Source organism: Rutilus rutilus, assembly GCF_951802725.1.
Source record: "Rutilus rutilus genome assembly, chromosome: 17".
NCBI classification, from domain to species: Eukaryota; Metazoa; Chordata; class Actinopteri; order Cypriniformes; family Leuciscidae; genus Rutilus; species Rutilus rutilus.
In genome coordinates, this window is record NC_140230.1 from 34,928,763 (window position 1) to 34,944,833 (window position 16,071).

A 16,071-nucleotide genomic window follows, 5' to 3' on the forward strand; every position below is an offset into this window, starting at 1 on the left:
AAAAAGCGCTTTTCCCTGGATGCTTCACAGAAATGCAACTAGAAAAATAAAAAAACACAGACTCACAGAAGTATGTTAAAAACAAAATTCAGTTTTATTTTTCAACTTCCATTTTTAATTCTTGACTTTTTTTCTCCTCTCTGTGGATTAAAAAAAAAAATTTACACACACACACCTAAAAAACAAAGGACAGGGAAAACTGTAAAACAAATGACGTTGAAAGAAACGTTACATCACAGCACAGAATGTGTCGCTGTGGAAGACAACGCTCTGTTATTTTCCGCAGTTCTTCAGTTAATTTCTTGAGGACAGTTGACAATTACAGGGGGGATAAAATCCATTTGTCTGAAACAGAATCACGACCCAGCATGCCTGCCCGTAAGAAGGCCAGAGAATGTACAGACACACACACTCACTCACACTCACACAAACAAACAAACGGCTATATTACAGAGACACTGAGGTGGAGGTCTGGAGGACACGGCGCGCCGGGACGCTCGGATCGGGAAAAGGACGTCCGACTGGCTGGAAAGGCCACTAACTCCTTTAGAAACCAGTTGAAAGTGACTCGGGCTAATGGTGTGTGTTCACCCCGAGACTGACAGCGCAGACGTGGGCGCGTTCTGCTCACAAACAGCGTGTGTTGTTGACATTCGGCGAGGCTCAGAATCACGCGCCGCGGAGGGTCGATCACCCGCTGACTCTGGAGAAACTGGCCCTGTTATGTCTTCTTAACGCCTGTGTGTTCTGACAACTGAATCAGTCCTAATTATGCACATTAGTAATTAGTGAATTCTTATTCAAGCATGTGCAAATGATTGACATAAAACCATCTGTTTCTCGTAAATTACAATGAACTCTGTCAGCAACATCTATCTATCTATCTATCTATCTATCTATCTATCTATCTATCTATCTATCTATCTATCTATCTATCTATCTATCTATCTATCGATCTATCGATCTATCTATCACTAGTACAATCTATCTAATAGAAGCATCATATTTTTATGCATTATAAAAATGTACTACACAAAAAAAATATTTAGGCCTAAATTTGAGATTTATGGATTTGAATTGCAACTAAATTCAAATTTAATTTAGTCATACATAAATTAAACAGGAAAGATTTGTGCACTCAAAAAAATCATAGTGTTTATTATTATTAACTATTTGTATTTATTTGATTTGATTCAAATAATGTCAAAAGACATTTATTCAGATTGCTTGCAATCAGTGTGAATCTGTTGACTGTGAAAACAATTACATATATTCTCAGTTAAAGTGTATGAACATGGTTAAAATATGACTAGTGGAACAAGGAATATTTACACTTAGTTAAAATGTATGAGATTGAAAGAAATGGATTTATTGATATAAACTGCGTATTTAAATGCATTCAGTTTATTAGTTCTCTCATCTTACGTGAAATCATGTTTCATTCGTGTATGACTGACAAATACAAATCACATTAAACCGGCTTATATTAAAACTCTGTAAGTTAAATGTACATTTTATATGCAATTCAGATACATAAATCTTAAATTTAGGCCTACATATTTTTTTGAGAGTTCCTTTAGCCAAAATGCCTGCGTTTGACTTCTTTGACTAAAAAATCTCTCTAAAGATGTGTTTTTAAAAATGTCATTATTTTTTAGCTATTGACTTCAAAATGAAACGCTAATCACACAAGATGCTGAAAAACAGCAAGATGTGACGCAATGGCCAAAGACGTCATCCTGACACGTTCACAGACAGACAGACGCAAACATCTATAGTGCAAGATGCGACACATTAGCACACACTACGTCTTACACGGTCAGTTTTCTCTTTCATGATGGAGCAATCTTATTGAGAAAGTTAGTAAACGGTTGACGTTTATAGCCAAGAACCTGAATAGCACCAAACATTCACATCTGCATTTGTTTCTGGCCTAAAGCCGTTTTTAATTGCATTAATGCACAATCTTGTGATATTAGTGATACATAGTACCCATAACAAGCATCTGCCCGCTTATATTCTCACAATTGATCTTTTTTCATCTAAATTTTGACTACCAACGGTGGGACTATCTAACATTCGCCCCGTTCTATGATCTATTTCTACATGCACACTGTCTCACTATTTTGTCTCCAGATACACAGTATCAATAGGCACTGATTTTCAGTTTTTCATAAGCTCTCTGTACATATTTTGGTTATTTATGTAACACTGGCTAGTGCAACAAAAACAAAAGCACATGCAATACTGAAAGCAACATCTTAAACCAGGCTAAAGTGGCCACAGAGCTGGTTTTACATGTCAGGCTGGTCTAGTTTGATGGTTTTAAAGACGTTATGGGAACTTGTCAGCTGGTCAGGTTGGGAAACCACCTTTCTGGCCAGCTAAACCCCAGTATCATTACTACTACTACTACTACTACTACTACTAAATGCATCATGCAGTGTTATTTGGCACTGCCATCTTGTGGCCCAATGAAGCAGGTTTAACTTTCACTATTAATTCACACTATGACAAATGATAATTAGGCAACAATGTGCAATATTGGGGACTAATAAGGAATAGGTCCACTGTTAGATCTATATGAGCAGCAGATGAAAAGCATGATGACTTTTGCTGTTCAGTCAATGAGTTTTGTATGAAAGTATCTCCAAAGTAAACAGGTTGCAGACTTCCTTCAAAATCCCCATAACATCACATGCAATGATCTAGAACGAACTTGAGAGAGTTAAGGCTTGGTCACACCAAGGACGATAACTATAACCAGTAGTGGCCTTTGCTATGTTTCACTTGAAATGGGCCTCACAACAGAAGAGGCCTCCGCTCGCACTCGAACAAGAGCCGTCATCATGGAAATGAATGGGGGCTAGGGGCAAAAATACCAGCAAAATTAATAAAAAGCCCTTCAATATTCAAGATATATGGGTCTTGTATGAGCTCTTGTCATTAATATTTATAACAGGCCATAGACTGCTGTTTTCCTGAATGTCAGCAGCACAATTGCAAATGTGATAGTCTATTGATTTCATACAACAGTTCCATAACCAAGAAGTTCATGTTAGGTGACTTTCATTTTAGTCGTAGAACATTGTCTATTTTGCATTATATTTCGAACATAGTTCAGACTGACAACATAAGCGCACAATTCTAATAAACAGAACGTATAGTCATCTTTATAGTTTTTGGTGTGAACAGGCCTTTAAAGAGATTTAAAGGTGAACAGCTAAACTACTTCTTTCTATCTCAGTTTAATATGCACAGACAACTATAAGTAAGCCATTTGTAAATAGGGACGGATTACATATTTGGGATCTGGACAGAAAATGCATTTACAAGTTTCATTTTAGTTTAGATAATTTAATTAAAATACATTTCGCAGCTATAGTTTCCGTCTTTCTTAGTACGCTTGTTTGCATGTGCCTAGATGCCTTTGACACACTGCTTTTGTAGAGCATTTAGCAGGCTTCCCTGTCCGATCCGACTCGTTCCCATCTGTCCTTCACGCCAGACCTCTACCTCAGTCCCCTCTCAATCCGAATCTCTGCAGTTCAGCACGGGAATCACGAGGGGGAATGATCCCAGGCCGAAACATAGGCTACACCAGCAGTGCTCCATCACGATAACCACCACACACCCATATAAACCACCCAAAACAGACATTTACATGCGTTATACCCACACCGAGAATGTGAAACGACATTTCATACTTTTTTTTTCTCTTTTGTTTACTTATATTTGAGGAGAATACATGTACACAGAGATGGATCGGCGGACCTCGAGGGCGATGCGAACATGAGTATGACAAAAGCGGAGTGACAGCGGGATAGAAAGTTTAAGAGATTTTGTGCTTGACATTGAACCCTCGTACAGTGGCGGGAAAGTATTTCGACATTTAAGTCACAATTAAATGTCTGAATGTCAATTGCATTACATGTCTCACTTTTAGTAATTTTTGCTATGATTTTTACTAGATTAATGAAGCCTTCAGCTGTAGTTTATTCTATTAACTTAATGTTTGACAACCAGAAAGTGTCCAATTGTTAATTTTCCAACATTTTTATTGTTGTATACTTTGTAATCTGTCAAACTTCATTTTGAGAAGTACTTTAAAGTAGCCTATGTACTTTATTTTGTAAAAACAAATGGTCAGATGGTTTAATGTATGATCTAATGCAAAGAAAAATCAAGCGTCATTTAAGTGTTCAAATACTTTTTTTGCGGCCACTGTGTAGCCTACTTTACTAAGTAGCCTAGTATGCAATATCTTTATGTACGAATGCACAGTCTTCAGCGTTCATTAATAATGGCGTAGTGGCCGTCAGACTTTAAATTGTCTTATTTATTCCGGGGCTATTGCTGGCTGAAATGCAATAATGGTGCACATATTCAGGGAACGCAACATTATCCTATTATAGTATATACAGCGTTAGCATTGCAAACTGAACGGTTAGGCTCATGCAGGGTCATTATGAAGGGTTGCATAAAGCACCGCGTTAAGTCGCGCACCGCTGCTTTACGTCAAAGCCTCTTCGCCGCGTGCTCTTAAGTGGCGGTTAATTATCCTGTAGGGGATCGGACTCCACATCGGGCGTCAGACTCATGGGCACAGCTGTCCTTGAAGAGGATTCTGTCAGTGCCTGGACTGAGCTTGATTTATGAGCTCTGCCGCTCACCAGATGGGGGACGGAGAGAAAACGACGGTCCGCTTGCTTAGCGAGTCACAGTCGCTGGCTAATTACATCTTTATCTCCCGCTAATCTGATTCTGAACCGAAAAAAAAAAAAAAAAGAGGCAGCGAACAGAATCTAATACTGCGTTCCATTCAACTTGGAAGAGTGCAATCGAATGCAACATGAAGTCATAATTGCAATTGCTGCAGAAATTCACACGCTGATATGCAGGGTAAATAAAATGCACTGTGATGAATAAAATGTTAAGCAAATGTGCATAAAACACTATGATCCTGTCTGTAACCTGAACACCTACAGAACAAATGCTAGCATTGCATAGCATCGCAATTTGATTGCGAGAGGAACGCTAATGGTAGCATTGCTTCATTAGCCTATACTCGTGTCATTTCCATAACGTAACGCATGAACTAATGCGTGCATTTATGGAGACGTCACATAGGAATATCCGACAATCGTCTTTGAATGGAACGCAGCATTGCACAAACATAATTATTGATGTGTAACCGCAGGATTCTGAGGCTTTTGGTTATGTCATCGAGGCAGACATGAGCATTACATCATTACGGCATAATATATCATACATTACAATCATCAACAGCATGAAAAAAAAAAGAAGAAAAAAAATCGCAATACATACAGTACACATTTGAAATGATATTAGGACGCCTACACGCTAGAGTTTCCAATGCAAATGCATTGAGTTCAATGGAAAAGACAAGAGGACAAATGCGATGGATTGGACAAGTGACGCTCTACTTCGTACTGTATGTTTGTGTACCCACAGCCATTTTCTCAAGCTCAAAACAGATCTTCTGATTCATCTAGCGTGCAAGCGCCTTCACATTTCACTGATTGCTCTCTTTAACGGACTTGGTCAAATTACTTCCATTTTAAAAAAGTTAATCATGGTAAAACAGAGCACAATACTTCAAAAAGTTTTTTTTTGTTCTTTTTTGCTGTTTGATGAATTCAGTGATTTTTAGTACAAAATATTTTCACACACATGGCTTGTGATCAGCTCTGACATTTTTTTCTCACATGGAATTACTATCATATTTATTCAAATACTTATTAACATTGTCATCATCATTATTATCATCATCATCATCATTATTAACACCAAAAAGGAATAGCAGTTAACCTTGCAGATTAAAATGTACACAGTGCAGGGGGTTAAAACGGGGTCGGTGCAGGAAGTGAGGTCACAAGAGGGACATTTCTAACCGGTACATGCTATCCACAAGCAACGAGAAGTCGATGAACTGTTTCAGGGCAGGAGACGCCAGAAACTTCTGCTGCCTTCGAGTCCTTGTGGAAAGTTCCTACTTACGAGTTTGAACGTATTTATGATGCATTCACGTTATTTTGAAACATATTTCTTTCACTCTTTGCATCGCGTCTCTCACTTTTCTAAGCCATGTTTGCAAATGTTTTTAGTACACGAATGAAGTCTACAGCTGTAGTTTTTATTTTATTAACTAAAGTTCAACAACCAGAAAGTGTTCTCACTTTTCATTTCTAACATGATATCTATAACTTTGCAATCTAACAAACCTCATTTTCAAAAGCAATTTAAAGTATTTTAAATGTTTTAACTTCCCGTCAAACACAAGACGTTTAAGCACTAGGAGGAGCACTTTTCTAAATGTGAGTTAAAAACTAAACTTATTATGATCAATACCAATGAATCTCCGCTAATAATGACATTTTGGTGGCGAATGCATGCTCATCTCGTAAATACGATCATTCCAACGTGACTTAAAGGCAGCAATATCGTCCAAGCCAAAAGGCTGAAACAGAGAGGCTGATGGGAAACGGTGAAATGAGTGGCCTCTACTGCATATATATTTACACTGAGGACGATCTGAGCGATGGACAGACTGAGGACAATATGAGGGCTGGACGCGGGTCAGATGTTCGCTTTGGGTCGAGAGCCCAAACGAACGCAAACGAGGGGCCGAGATGACACGGCACTCCTGCTAACCCTCGCTAGAAAGAAAAACACGTGGTTTGACATCATTCATAGTAGCTACGTATGTCAGAATGCACCACCGTTCAGCTCAGATCTCTGCGTTCGGATCCGAGGGTCAACGGCCGACGGGCCCGCTGGTGAAACAGCTCCGAGAGGGTCACCCGAACATCGCAACCATCGTCGTCAACACCGTTACGTTACGACCAGCATGTCCAGCACGCACATCAAGAGACACAGAACCGTTATCTTGTCGTTCACATCATTTGCATCACATAGCAGGTTTGGACGTTAAAAGGTGACCGTCGTTGCCGACGGGAGGGGGAGATGAAGCGTGATATGCGACCGGGCGTGAATGGAAATAGGAAGAGAAAGGAATGACCGAGTGATGTAGCGATGGCTCCTGGATTAATGCATAATTTCTTTTTGTTCACAGTGATGGGTTCGTATTTAAAGACTCCTTCCGAAGCGGGAAAGTTTTAGACCTTCATCAGAACAGAGATGGAGAGGCAGAACCACAGACCGACTCCTGATAAACGGCCGTTCAGGGACACCCCTCCGCCGTACACCGCCCCGGGCCCTGCAAGAGCACAGAGAAGCAGATGTGAACACGGAAAACCTAGGTGGTCACTGGTAAAGTCAAAATGAAATCATTAGCAAAATGCACATTTATAAAAAAAAAAAAAAAAAAAATGAAAGTCTTATTAGTGAGTGCATGTATTGATTGCACTGGTGCATGTTCAATACATCAAAACATTTTCATCAATGTTCAATCAAAATTATATTCAATATTTCATTGTTTCTATTAAATAATAATTTGCTGATGTCACAAGCCCTTTAAACTAGAAAATGAGTCATATTATGCAGGTTAAACGGATCGCAAATTATTGACTTCAACCTAATTTTGAAGGATTGTGTAAAGGCTTGATAAATCCGTATATTATATCTGCATATAGTGAATTTAAATCTTTTTAAATCAATTAAAATAACTTAAAATAATTACAATTATTTTATTAAAATGTCAAATATTTACACAAATAAAAAAAATTAAACACAAGAAATAAAATACAATAAAAATTATAATGAATTAAAAATATATATATATATTTTTAGAATAAACAATAGGGTTGTGTATATGGCTTATTTTTAACAGCATGCTCTCCAGATGAATTATTTTGGTTTGTTCGACTGATATTCACTTTAAAATGATCATATCATGACAATTTTAAACTTTAATTGATATTTGAGCCAAAACAACATATTTATGAAAACACTGTGAAAGCATTCAGAGGAGAAGGAAGTTAGACACTATTATTCCTAAACAGAAGATAGAAAAATAAATGAAAGAACTTATAGAAGAAAATAACAGCATACGAGTTTGGAACGACATGAGGATGAATAAATAATTGCAGAATTTTCATTTCTAGATGATCTATTCCTAAGACAGACAGAGGTGGGATTGATGTTCTCTTAAGGATGAAGATAAAGGTTGCAACATGTTTGATGGAAAAGTGAGAGTCAAGGCCAGACGCTGGTGTGGAGAGGAGACGTATGTAACTGACGACAGGAGATTCATTGCAGGAAAAACTCACGGAGATAATGGGAGACAGAATGAGACGGTGGATGGAGAGATGGAGGACTTGCTTACAATGGTAAAGCATGAGGGGGGAAATGGCATGAACAGAACAGGAATCACTCACTGGGGACTGAAATGTGAAGAATGGAGGGAGAGAATCTGCTGATGACATCCTGGGGTAACAGGACACAACAGAGCGGGAACAAACGAGAGGAGAGGAGAGCAGCGCTCTGACATAATGGGCCGGAGAACGAACAAGAAGGGTGGAATGAAAAGGAGGGAGGAAAAGGCAAAAAACAGATGACATGGATATGGACCGTCATGATGCTGGATGGTAGTTTTACTAATACTGGTTGTGCGAAGGACCTACTGTATATTGCTAATGAGCTATAAAAGCATTATGTAAGCAATAATGTACAGACAATCTATAAAAAATTCATCACTCTGATTGGTCAATCACAGCATTCTGCGGACAATATTCAGTTGTAATCTAAATAATTTAACCCCCATTGCAAATCAGGTAACAAAATTGACAATTTCAGCTGTTTGCAATGAACAAATCAAACTAGAGTAGTTGAAATAGCCCAACACAACAAATGTTTCAAGTGGTTTCCCCAAATTCAACTGAAAATGCAACTTTTAATGACTTCTGCAGTCTCAAAATGATTAAACCCCTTCATGGCAAGCATCTTTAGTACTTTGTAGAACATAATTTTGTTGTTGTGACCTGCTGCAAACGAGATGTATAACCAGACACCAGTTTCTGGCAGCGTTTCTGAGGAATCTGAGCCCGTTCCTCCTGAGCAATGGCCTCCAGTTCAGTGATATTCTTCAAATCTCAAAATCTCTTTTCTATGGGGTTCTTCCAGGACTTCTTCTGAAACCAAGCCTTGGTGGAACCTGAGGTATGCTTGGGATCATTATCCTGTTGGAAGATCCAATGACGCCCAAGCTTCAGCTTCCTCACACTGAACGTCATGACGTTTTCTCCTAGGATTTCCTGATTGTTCAATGAATTGCCTTTCAAACGCTGCAGGTCTCCAGTGCCAGAGGATGCAAAGCAGCCGCAGAGCATCACAAGCTTAACTGTAGTCATTGTTCTTTACAGCTAATGCTTCATTCTTCTTCTTCATTCCGCTGATCCATAGGGCCGAAAAGTTATAATTTATATGATTTTGAGCACTTTTGGGTCAGTAGTGGTGTACGTCTCGGAGTTCTGGCATGCGTTTAGTACGCAAGTGGGCACGCTGAAACCTCAGTGCCTGTTGCCACCAAGTCTTGCTGCAGGTCTTATGCAGTCACTCACTTTTTCTGAACCTCTCTTCTCAGAAATCTGGTTGCAGCCGTTGATAGCTTCCTTTTTCTGCCCCGTCCACTATTACACTGGGATATACTGAGATGTACTGAGATATATAGCACTATAGTGAAAAAATATAACACACAGCCCTAATAGTTTTGCACAAAAAAAACAAAACACGGGAGGTTTGAGAGTTCTGTCCATTGATTTATGCCAAAATCAGAAGCAGCCATGGGTGAAAACCGATGTTGGAACAAATGCAAGATCTTTCTGTGTATATGCTCAATCACTCAATGCAACAATGTTTTGGCTCCATCCCAAGGTTTTTTCCGTGACCTGTTCCTCCTCCTCTCTCTTCCTTTGCTCTGCATTGAATCTTCTTCTAGCAGCAGCAAACTTCTCCACTGAGAGATCTGCCGCCTGCTGGGTCCAGAACGCGGTCAAACTCGGATGTTATGTTATTTCATACAGGAGTTGACTTGGTGCTGCTTTTGTTTTTATGTTTAACAGCGCCTTTATAGGTTGCCCTTTAGGGCTAGAAAGAGTGTGACCCTAAAATCGAGTGAAGCTGGCTTCTTCTCTGGAAGAGCTGAGACATCATTTATCACCAGAACCTAGAGATAGATATAGGAAGCCTTTAAAAGCTTTTTATAAATAGGAAATTCATCAATAGAGGAGCTTGTTGAGCTACTTAAAGGGGTGGTATAATGCCCTTTTCACAAGATGTAAAATAAGTCTCTGATGTCCCCAGAGTGTGTGTGTGAAGTTTTAGCTCAAAATACCTCACATATATTTTTATATAGCATGTTAAAGTTGTCACTTTTTGAGGGTTAGCAAAAATGCACCGTTTTGTGTCTGGCCCTTTAAATGCAAATGAGTTGCTGCTCCCGGCACAGAGGGCGGAGCTTCAAGAGCTTGTGTGTTAGCAGCTCCGATTACCTCACGCAGACACACACTATAATGTCAGAAACTGTTCTGCCTTTTATGTTTAAACCGAAGTCAGACAAAGATGGAGAGACTCAAGAAGAAGTGACAACATGTAGAAGCAACAGGACATTTCTGAATGGTTAGTTGATGAATTTATGTAGCTGATGTGTAGTTAACTATCTTCAATTAGCATATTCTGTCATGATAATCTATAAATCGCCCATATAGGAACTGTTGTGAGATGCACACAGAGTGACTTTCTATTGCATGTGAAAAGACAGATGCGACAGTTTGAGCTGACTCACAAATGTGCTCGACTACAACAACTCTTGTTCCCGGGGGCGGGGTTTATGTAAATTTTAGGGTTGGTGATGTCACTTAACTGGGAGGAATGTGGTGTAGTCTCTACCAGCCGTTTGTTGTAGTCCTTAAAAAGCGATTTCTTTAAAAGAAAATATCTCCCTTTGCTTTGAGCTTTGAGCGTCTTAACTTTGCAGATGTTGTTTATGCTCAAACAGCAGCATTACACACTATCTAAAGTTAGAAAAGTCAAATCATAATCAACCACCCCTTTAAATATTTTAATAGCAATTAAGCAACATACTGGCTAGTGGCTACTTGCTGAAATTTGTGAAATGATAAATGATAAAGTATGTTTCTGGGAGAACAGAGAAAGATTTGTTTAAATGGAAACCTTTATTATTAGAATTGGCAAAAGCATTTTAGCATCTCATAAAGCAGATTTAACAAAGTAATGAGGTTTAATATACGACAACGTCTGAACGGAAATGATACCGCACTACGTTAAACACTAATGCTAATAATTTATGCAATAATTGCAGAGGCAGAACTGACATACATGTACTTGCCTCGCTAATTGGTTGTTTATGCTCTGTGCAGTTCATTTGACTATAGATTTACAGTACCGTTTGAGAACATTTCATCATTAAGTTTGTAAGAGGAATCAGGAGCTAACTGCTACAGAAAACAAGTAAACCGCTGCGCTTAATTACCCTCAGCAAAGAAAGAGGCTTAAATGACTGAAATGAATGTTGGTTTCCTGTTGCCTGTAGACTGCAGCGTAACTCTTTTAAAGCGTAACTCTCGCCAAAATGCAACCTAGGGTCTTTTTGTTAATCTACCCGAGGCAAACTTTCGTTTGAAAGCATAATTAGAATGGAAACGCCACTTTTAAGTTTGACCGTATTTTCGTTTTCGGTCAAATTGCCTTTTGATTGGGAGTGCTTGGGGCACTTCTATGATAGCATCAAAAATGGCTATTTTTAAAACACTAAGAAGGCTCGACACAACATGAAACTTTGCTCAAAGTCCAGAGGCTCTACACATGAACTCCAGCATTGAGAACATTGTTTGTGTACACAGATTTTACTAAAAAGAAAGATTTTGAACAACTCACTGTTGCTGTGTCCGCTGGCATTTTGACAGTCAAAAGTAGTCGATCTCCGAATACGAATGAACCATAGACTGTAAAAAAAGATGGACGACGCCCCTTCGCTCTCTTCCATTGATGAGAACTGAAGCCGCCAGAGTCCCGATATGGCGCTGACATATTGGAACTTGAGTCTGCGCAGTAGCGATCTCGGGACCAGACCTGCGCAGTAGTGAGCAGGAAGTAAAGCCGCGAAATCAACGCTGCACTCAGGGAGAGTGGATTCTGCACACTTTTTAAAAAAATTTATTGCAGTACGACAAGAGGCTTGTTAAAATAAAGTAAATACAATCTCCTCAGTCCTCCGAAGATCCCGAAAAAAATGTCCGTTGGTGACTACTTCGCTCAGAGAACCTGTCAATCACAGCTGTCAATCATGACGTCACACCACCGCATCACGTAACTAACTGAAAACCAACTTATTTTTGAAACAGACACTTGAACTTACATCAGCGTGATAAAAACGACAGCAAATGAAAGAAACCACCTTTGGAAAAAAGATATTTGAAGTGTAATTTAATTGTTTGGTTGGTCTCGCGTCCCGTTGAATAACACGGGGAGGCGGGGCTTATGACCTATACTAAGACCAGTCACCGGGGGGCGATCGAGACGTTTTGGCTTCACTTTTCAGAGCTTGTGCGGCACGCTTGGAATGAACTGACTGTGAATTTTAGTATTGCTTCTTACATGAGGATCCTTTTTCAAATACAAGGTCAATATTGATTTTCACGAACGACAAAACAACAAATTATCCGTGAATTTATATGGAAACATATCCATCTTTACTCTCCTCCCTGTTACGTTGCATTCGGAGATCGACTACTTTTGACTGTCATAATGCTGGCGGACACAGCGACAGTGGGTTGTTCAAAATCTTTCTTTTTAGTAAACTCTGTGTACACAAACAATGTTCTCAATGCTGGAGTTCATGTGTAGAGCCGCTGGTGATACTTCCAGCAAAGTTTCATGTTGTGTCGAGCCTTCTTAGTGTTTTAAAAATAGCGATTTTGATGCTATCATAGAAGTGCCCCAAGCACTCTATTCAAAAGGCAATTTGACCGAAAACGAAAATACGGTCAAACTTAAAAGTGGCGTTTCTATTCTAATTATGCTTTTAAATGAAAGTTTGACTCGGGTAGATTAACAAAAAGAGGTTGCACTTTGGGGAGAGTTACCCTTTAACCTTCCTCGTTCTTTACACCCATATTGCTTTCCCTGAAATCACCTGGAATAATGAACAAAACAGACTAATGGGGTTTGCTGGTCAGAGAGTTTTGTTTGATAGTTTTCAGCAGGTCCGCCTGGAAAAAACTGCTAAAACATCCAACAAAACCAGAAAACCAACGTGGGCTGTGCAATAGGTTGTTTTGCCAACAGTAGGGAAACGTCTATTTTTGGGTGAACCATAATTTTACCACCAAGATTGAAAGAAAAAAACAAACATTTTTTTGCAAAGACAATTTACCCACAAATTGTCAATATCATAATTCTGCCAGCGTGATATGAAAAACTACTACTAATATTGAAAGTTAAGTGTTAGTACATCATATATGTAGTATTTGTTATTCTGTCTTGAACTCATGCTCATTTAAACAGAAAAATCATTGTATTACAGTAATGAGAATCACCATAGAGAATAATGGGAGTCCAAAAGCAAAACAACCAGCTGCATTAAAACATGCTTAACTGTTATGAAAATAGACAATAATGGACAATAATGGTGCAAATGGACAATATATTTTTTTCTTTCGTTCTTAGGCTGAATTGTTTTCATGAGATTCCCTTCTTTATCACGAGATGAATGCTTCTAGTGCACTAACCAAATAGTCTCCCTGCCTATAAAATAATAATATATTTATATAATTTAGAAAACTGCTGAGAAAAATCGCTATACTAGGAAATCTCTAGAGTTGATATGATTTGTTATTGTGTCCTTGTTGTTTCATTTTCAGCCCTGGGTTTTTAAAAATCCCTGAGGTTTGTCTTCAATAAAGCAGAGCAACTGTATAAGACAGGAACTATTTACAGTAAGACAATGAAAGCTTTCGGTAAACGCTCAAAGCACATTTTCCACAACAGTGCATGCTTTATAGGAATCCTGTATTGCTCAAGACACTGATGTCCTGCAGTGGACACAATATTTGCTGTAACAAAACTTTAATTCAGTTAACAAACACTTCAGGCACAACAAACTTGTGAAAGTTTGTTAGAATGATCATAGTTCATTTGAAATTGTTGGCTGTGCAATTTATGTACGCATTTTGTGAGCTGAAGAATAACGATAAAACTGGCCTTTATGTGCGACAAAACTACATTTCCCACAATTCTCTGTGGTAGCATGACAATGCCAAAGTGCCCCTATTACACTTTTTCGGATATCCTTTCATGCAGTGTGTGATACAGCTGTTTGTAAAAGTTGTGCAAAGTTTCAAAGATCAAAGTGCAGATAAATGGAGTTGTCGTCTCCTAAAAGAAAGGATCGATTTTGATCTGCCTGGAAATGAGTCGTCAGCAATTCCAGTCTCACTTCTGCTGAACCTGCAAACACTGTAGTTGTATCTCAGACTGGACGAGTTTGGTTTGAGTTGTTCATGTCGAGAAGACGCTGTTTACTGCAAATCCACTTTGATGCTCTTACAAAGGATGAGATTGATACGGTAAAATTGTTACTGTTCGTATCACTGTGTATCAAGTGCTGAGAAAGAGCTGAAACTCCGATATGCTAATGAGAGTTTGGTTTCTGACCCGTGCTGTAAACTAGGCCGTACGCAGGGTTTCATAATTACAGAGGTCACAATATAGAGTTGGCTAGGGGCGTTCGAAGACATGCTGGGCTGTTGGAAATATTGAAATGCTGTTCAGAAATGAGCGCAGCTGCTTTGTTTACTGAGTAACAGCTGCATTTCTGTTGTTCCATAAGAGCCATCTAAAGTGATTGTTGTGCAATTTCATTCAGCACGTCTCCTTCACTTGTTGGGCTCGTTTCAAATGGCATTCATTATTAACTCTTTCCCCACCATTGACTGAACCCAGGACGAGCTACAGGACTGTATATGATTCTGAATACGATCTGGATGAAGTCTTTTGACAAAAATGCAATTTTCTCAGATTTTTGCTCAAAATTTTGCTTTCTTTCTGAAACTTACATACATTCAAGTGTTGATAAAAAAACAACAACTAGAAGCTAGAATTAAATGGCTCTGTTCTTTCTTTTGATATATTTCATGTTCAGATATTCATACTACAAAATATATTGGGGGGCCATGAAACTTCTGTGAAAATGATCAAAAATGCTGGTGTAGGCTGGCAACTTCTTTCAAAAACGCTGGCGGGGAAAGAGTTATGAAAATGAAACTGATGAAAATGGCTTTGTTAATCTTTCTTGTCTCGTCACACTGACACTTACTGCAATGAATCAAGCAAATTATAGCCTATATTTTCAATTAAAAACAGCTAAATTGAACAAAAGTTCAATATTAAATATTTCTGTTGGTCGTTTAATATTTCTATTGCAAAACAGCTGACAAATATTACATGTTGAGTTTATCTCACACTTTATGACCATGTTTCTAATTCGTGATCAGCTTCTGTGAACGTAAAGCCCTCCTACTTTAATGCGATTGGTCATCTCTAACATTTTTTCAGCATTGAAATCCGTGCAGCACCAAATTGGAGTTAATATTAGGCAAACATTTCACAACCTTTATTATATACACCTCGGTCCAGACCTCAGGGACCTCTGTAAGTGCTCGACCAATCACTGACAGACTGGGCCATGTGACCAATCAGAGCAGAGCAAGCTCTCGGAGAGGATGAGTTTAGAAAGACCTGACGCTTTATCGAACCGTTTTAGAAAATGTGAGAACGGAGCTGATGCTGCAATGTATATTATGAGAAAATTCAAGTGTTTTTTGACCTTTGGATGCATGTAAACCTATTGAAGGAGCCTTTAAAATAGAATATTAGAGACAATTTAAAATACAAGCATGAATTTCACACCTAAGGCACACCGTTTTGGATGTATTGGTGCTAAACAAGCTTAATCAATCAGTAAAAAAGAGAAAAAGAAATGAAATTGTCACTTATTCCCAATCAAAATCACTTCAAACATCAAGGACTTCCGAGCTAATGCATGGGAATTGTGCTGTAGTGTCACAAACC

At 38.7% G+C, this 16,071-nt stretch overlaps 1 protein-coding gene across 1 annotated transcript in view; it reads right to left on the reverse strand.

Annotated features, from left to right (window-relative positions):
- Positions 1–34: 34 nt before the first annotated feature.
- The window catches only part of iglon5 (IgLON family member 5), a 204,016-nt gene continuing 187,979 nt past the window's right edge, over positions 35–16,071 (reverse strand). The window contains exon 8 of the mRNA XM_084385942.1: positions 35–7,240. Within this exon, the coding sequence (XP_084242068.1) occupies positions 7,140–7,240 (101 nt within the window). The 3' untranslated portion in view covers positions 35–7,139. The remainder of the gene's footprint in view (positions 7,241–16,071) is intronic.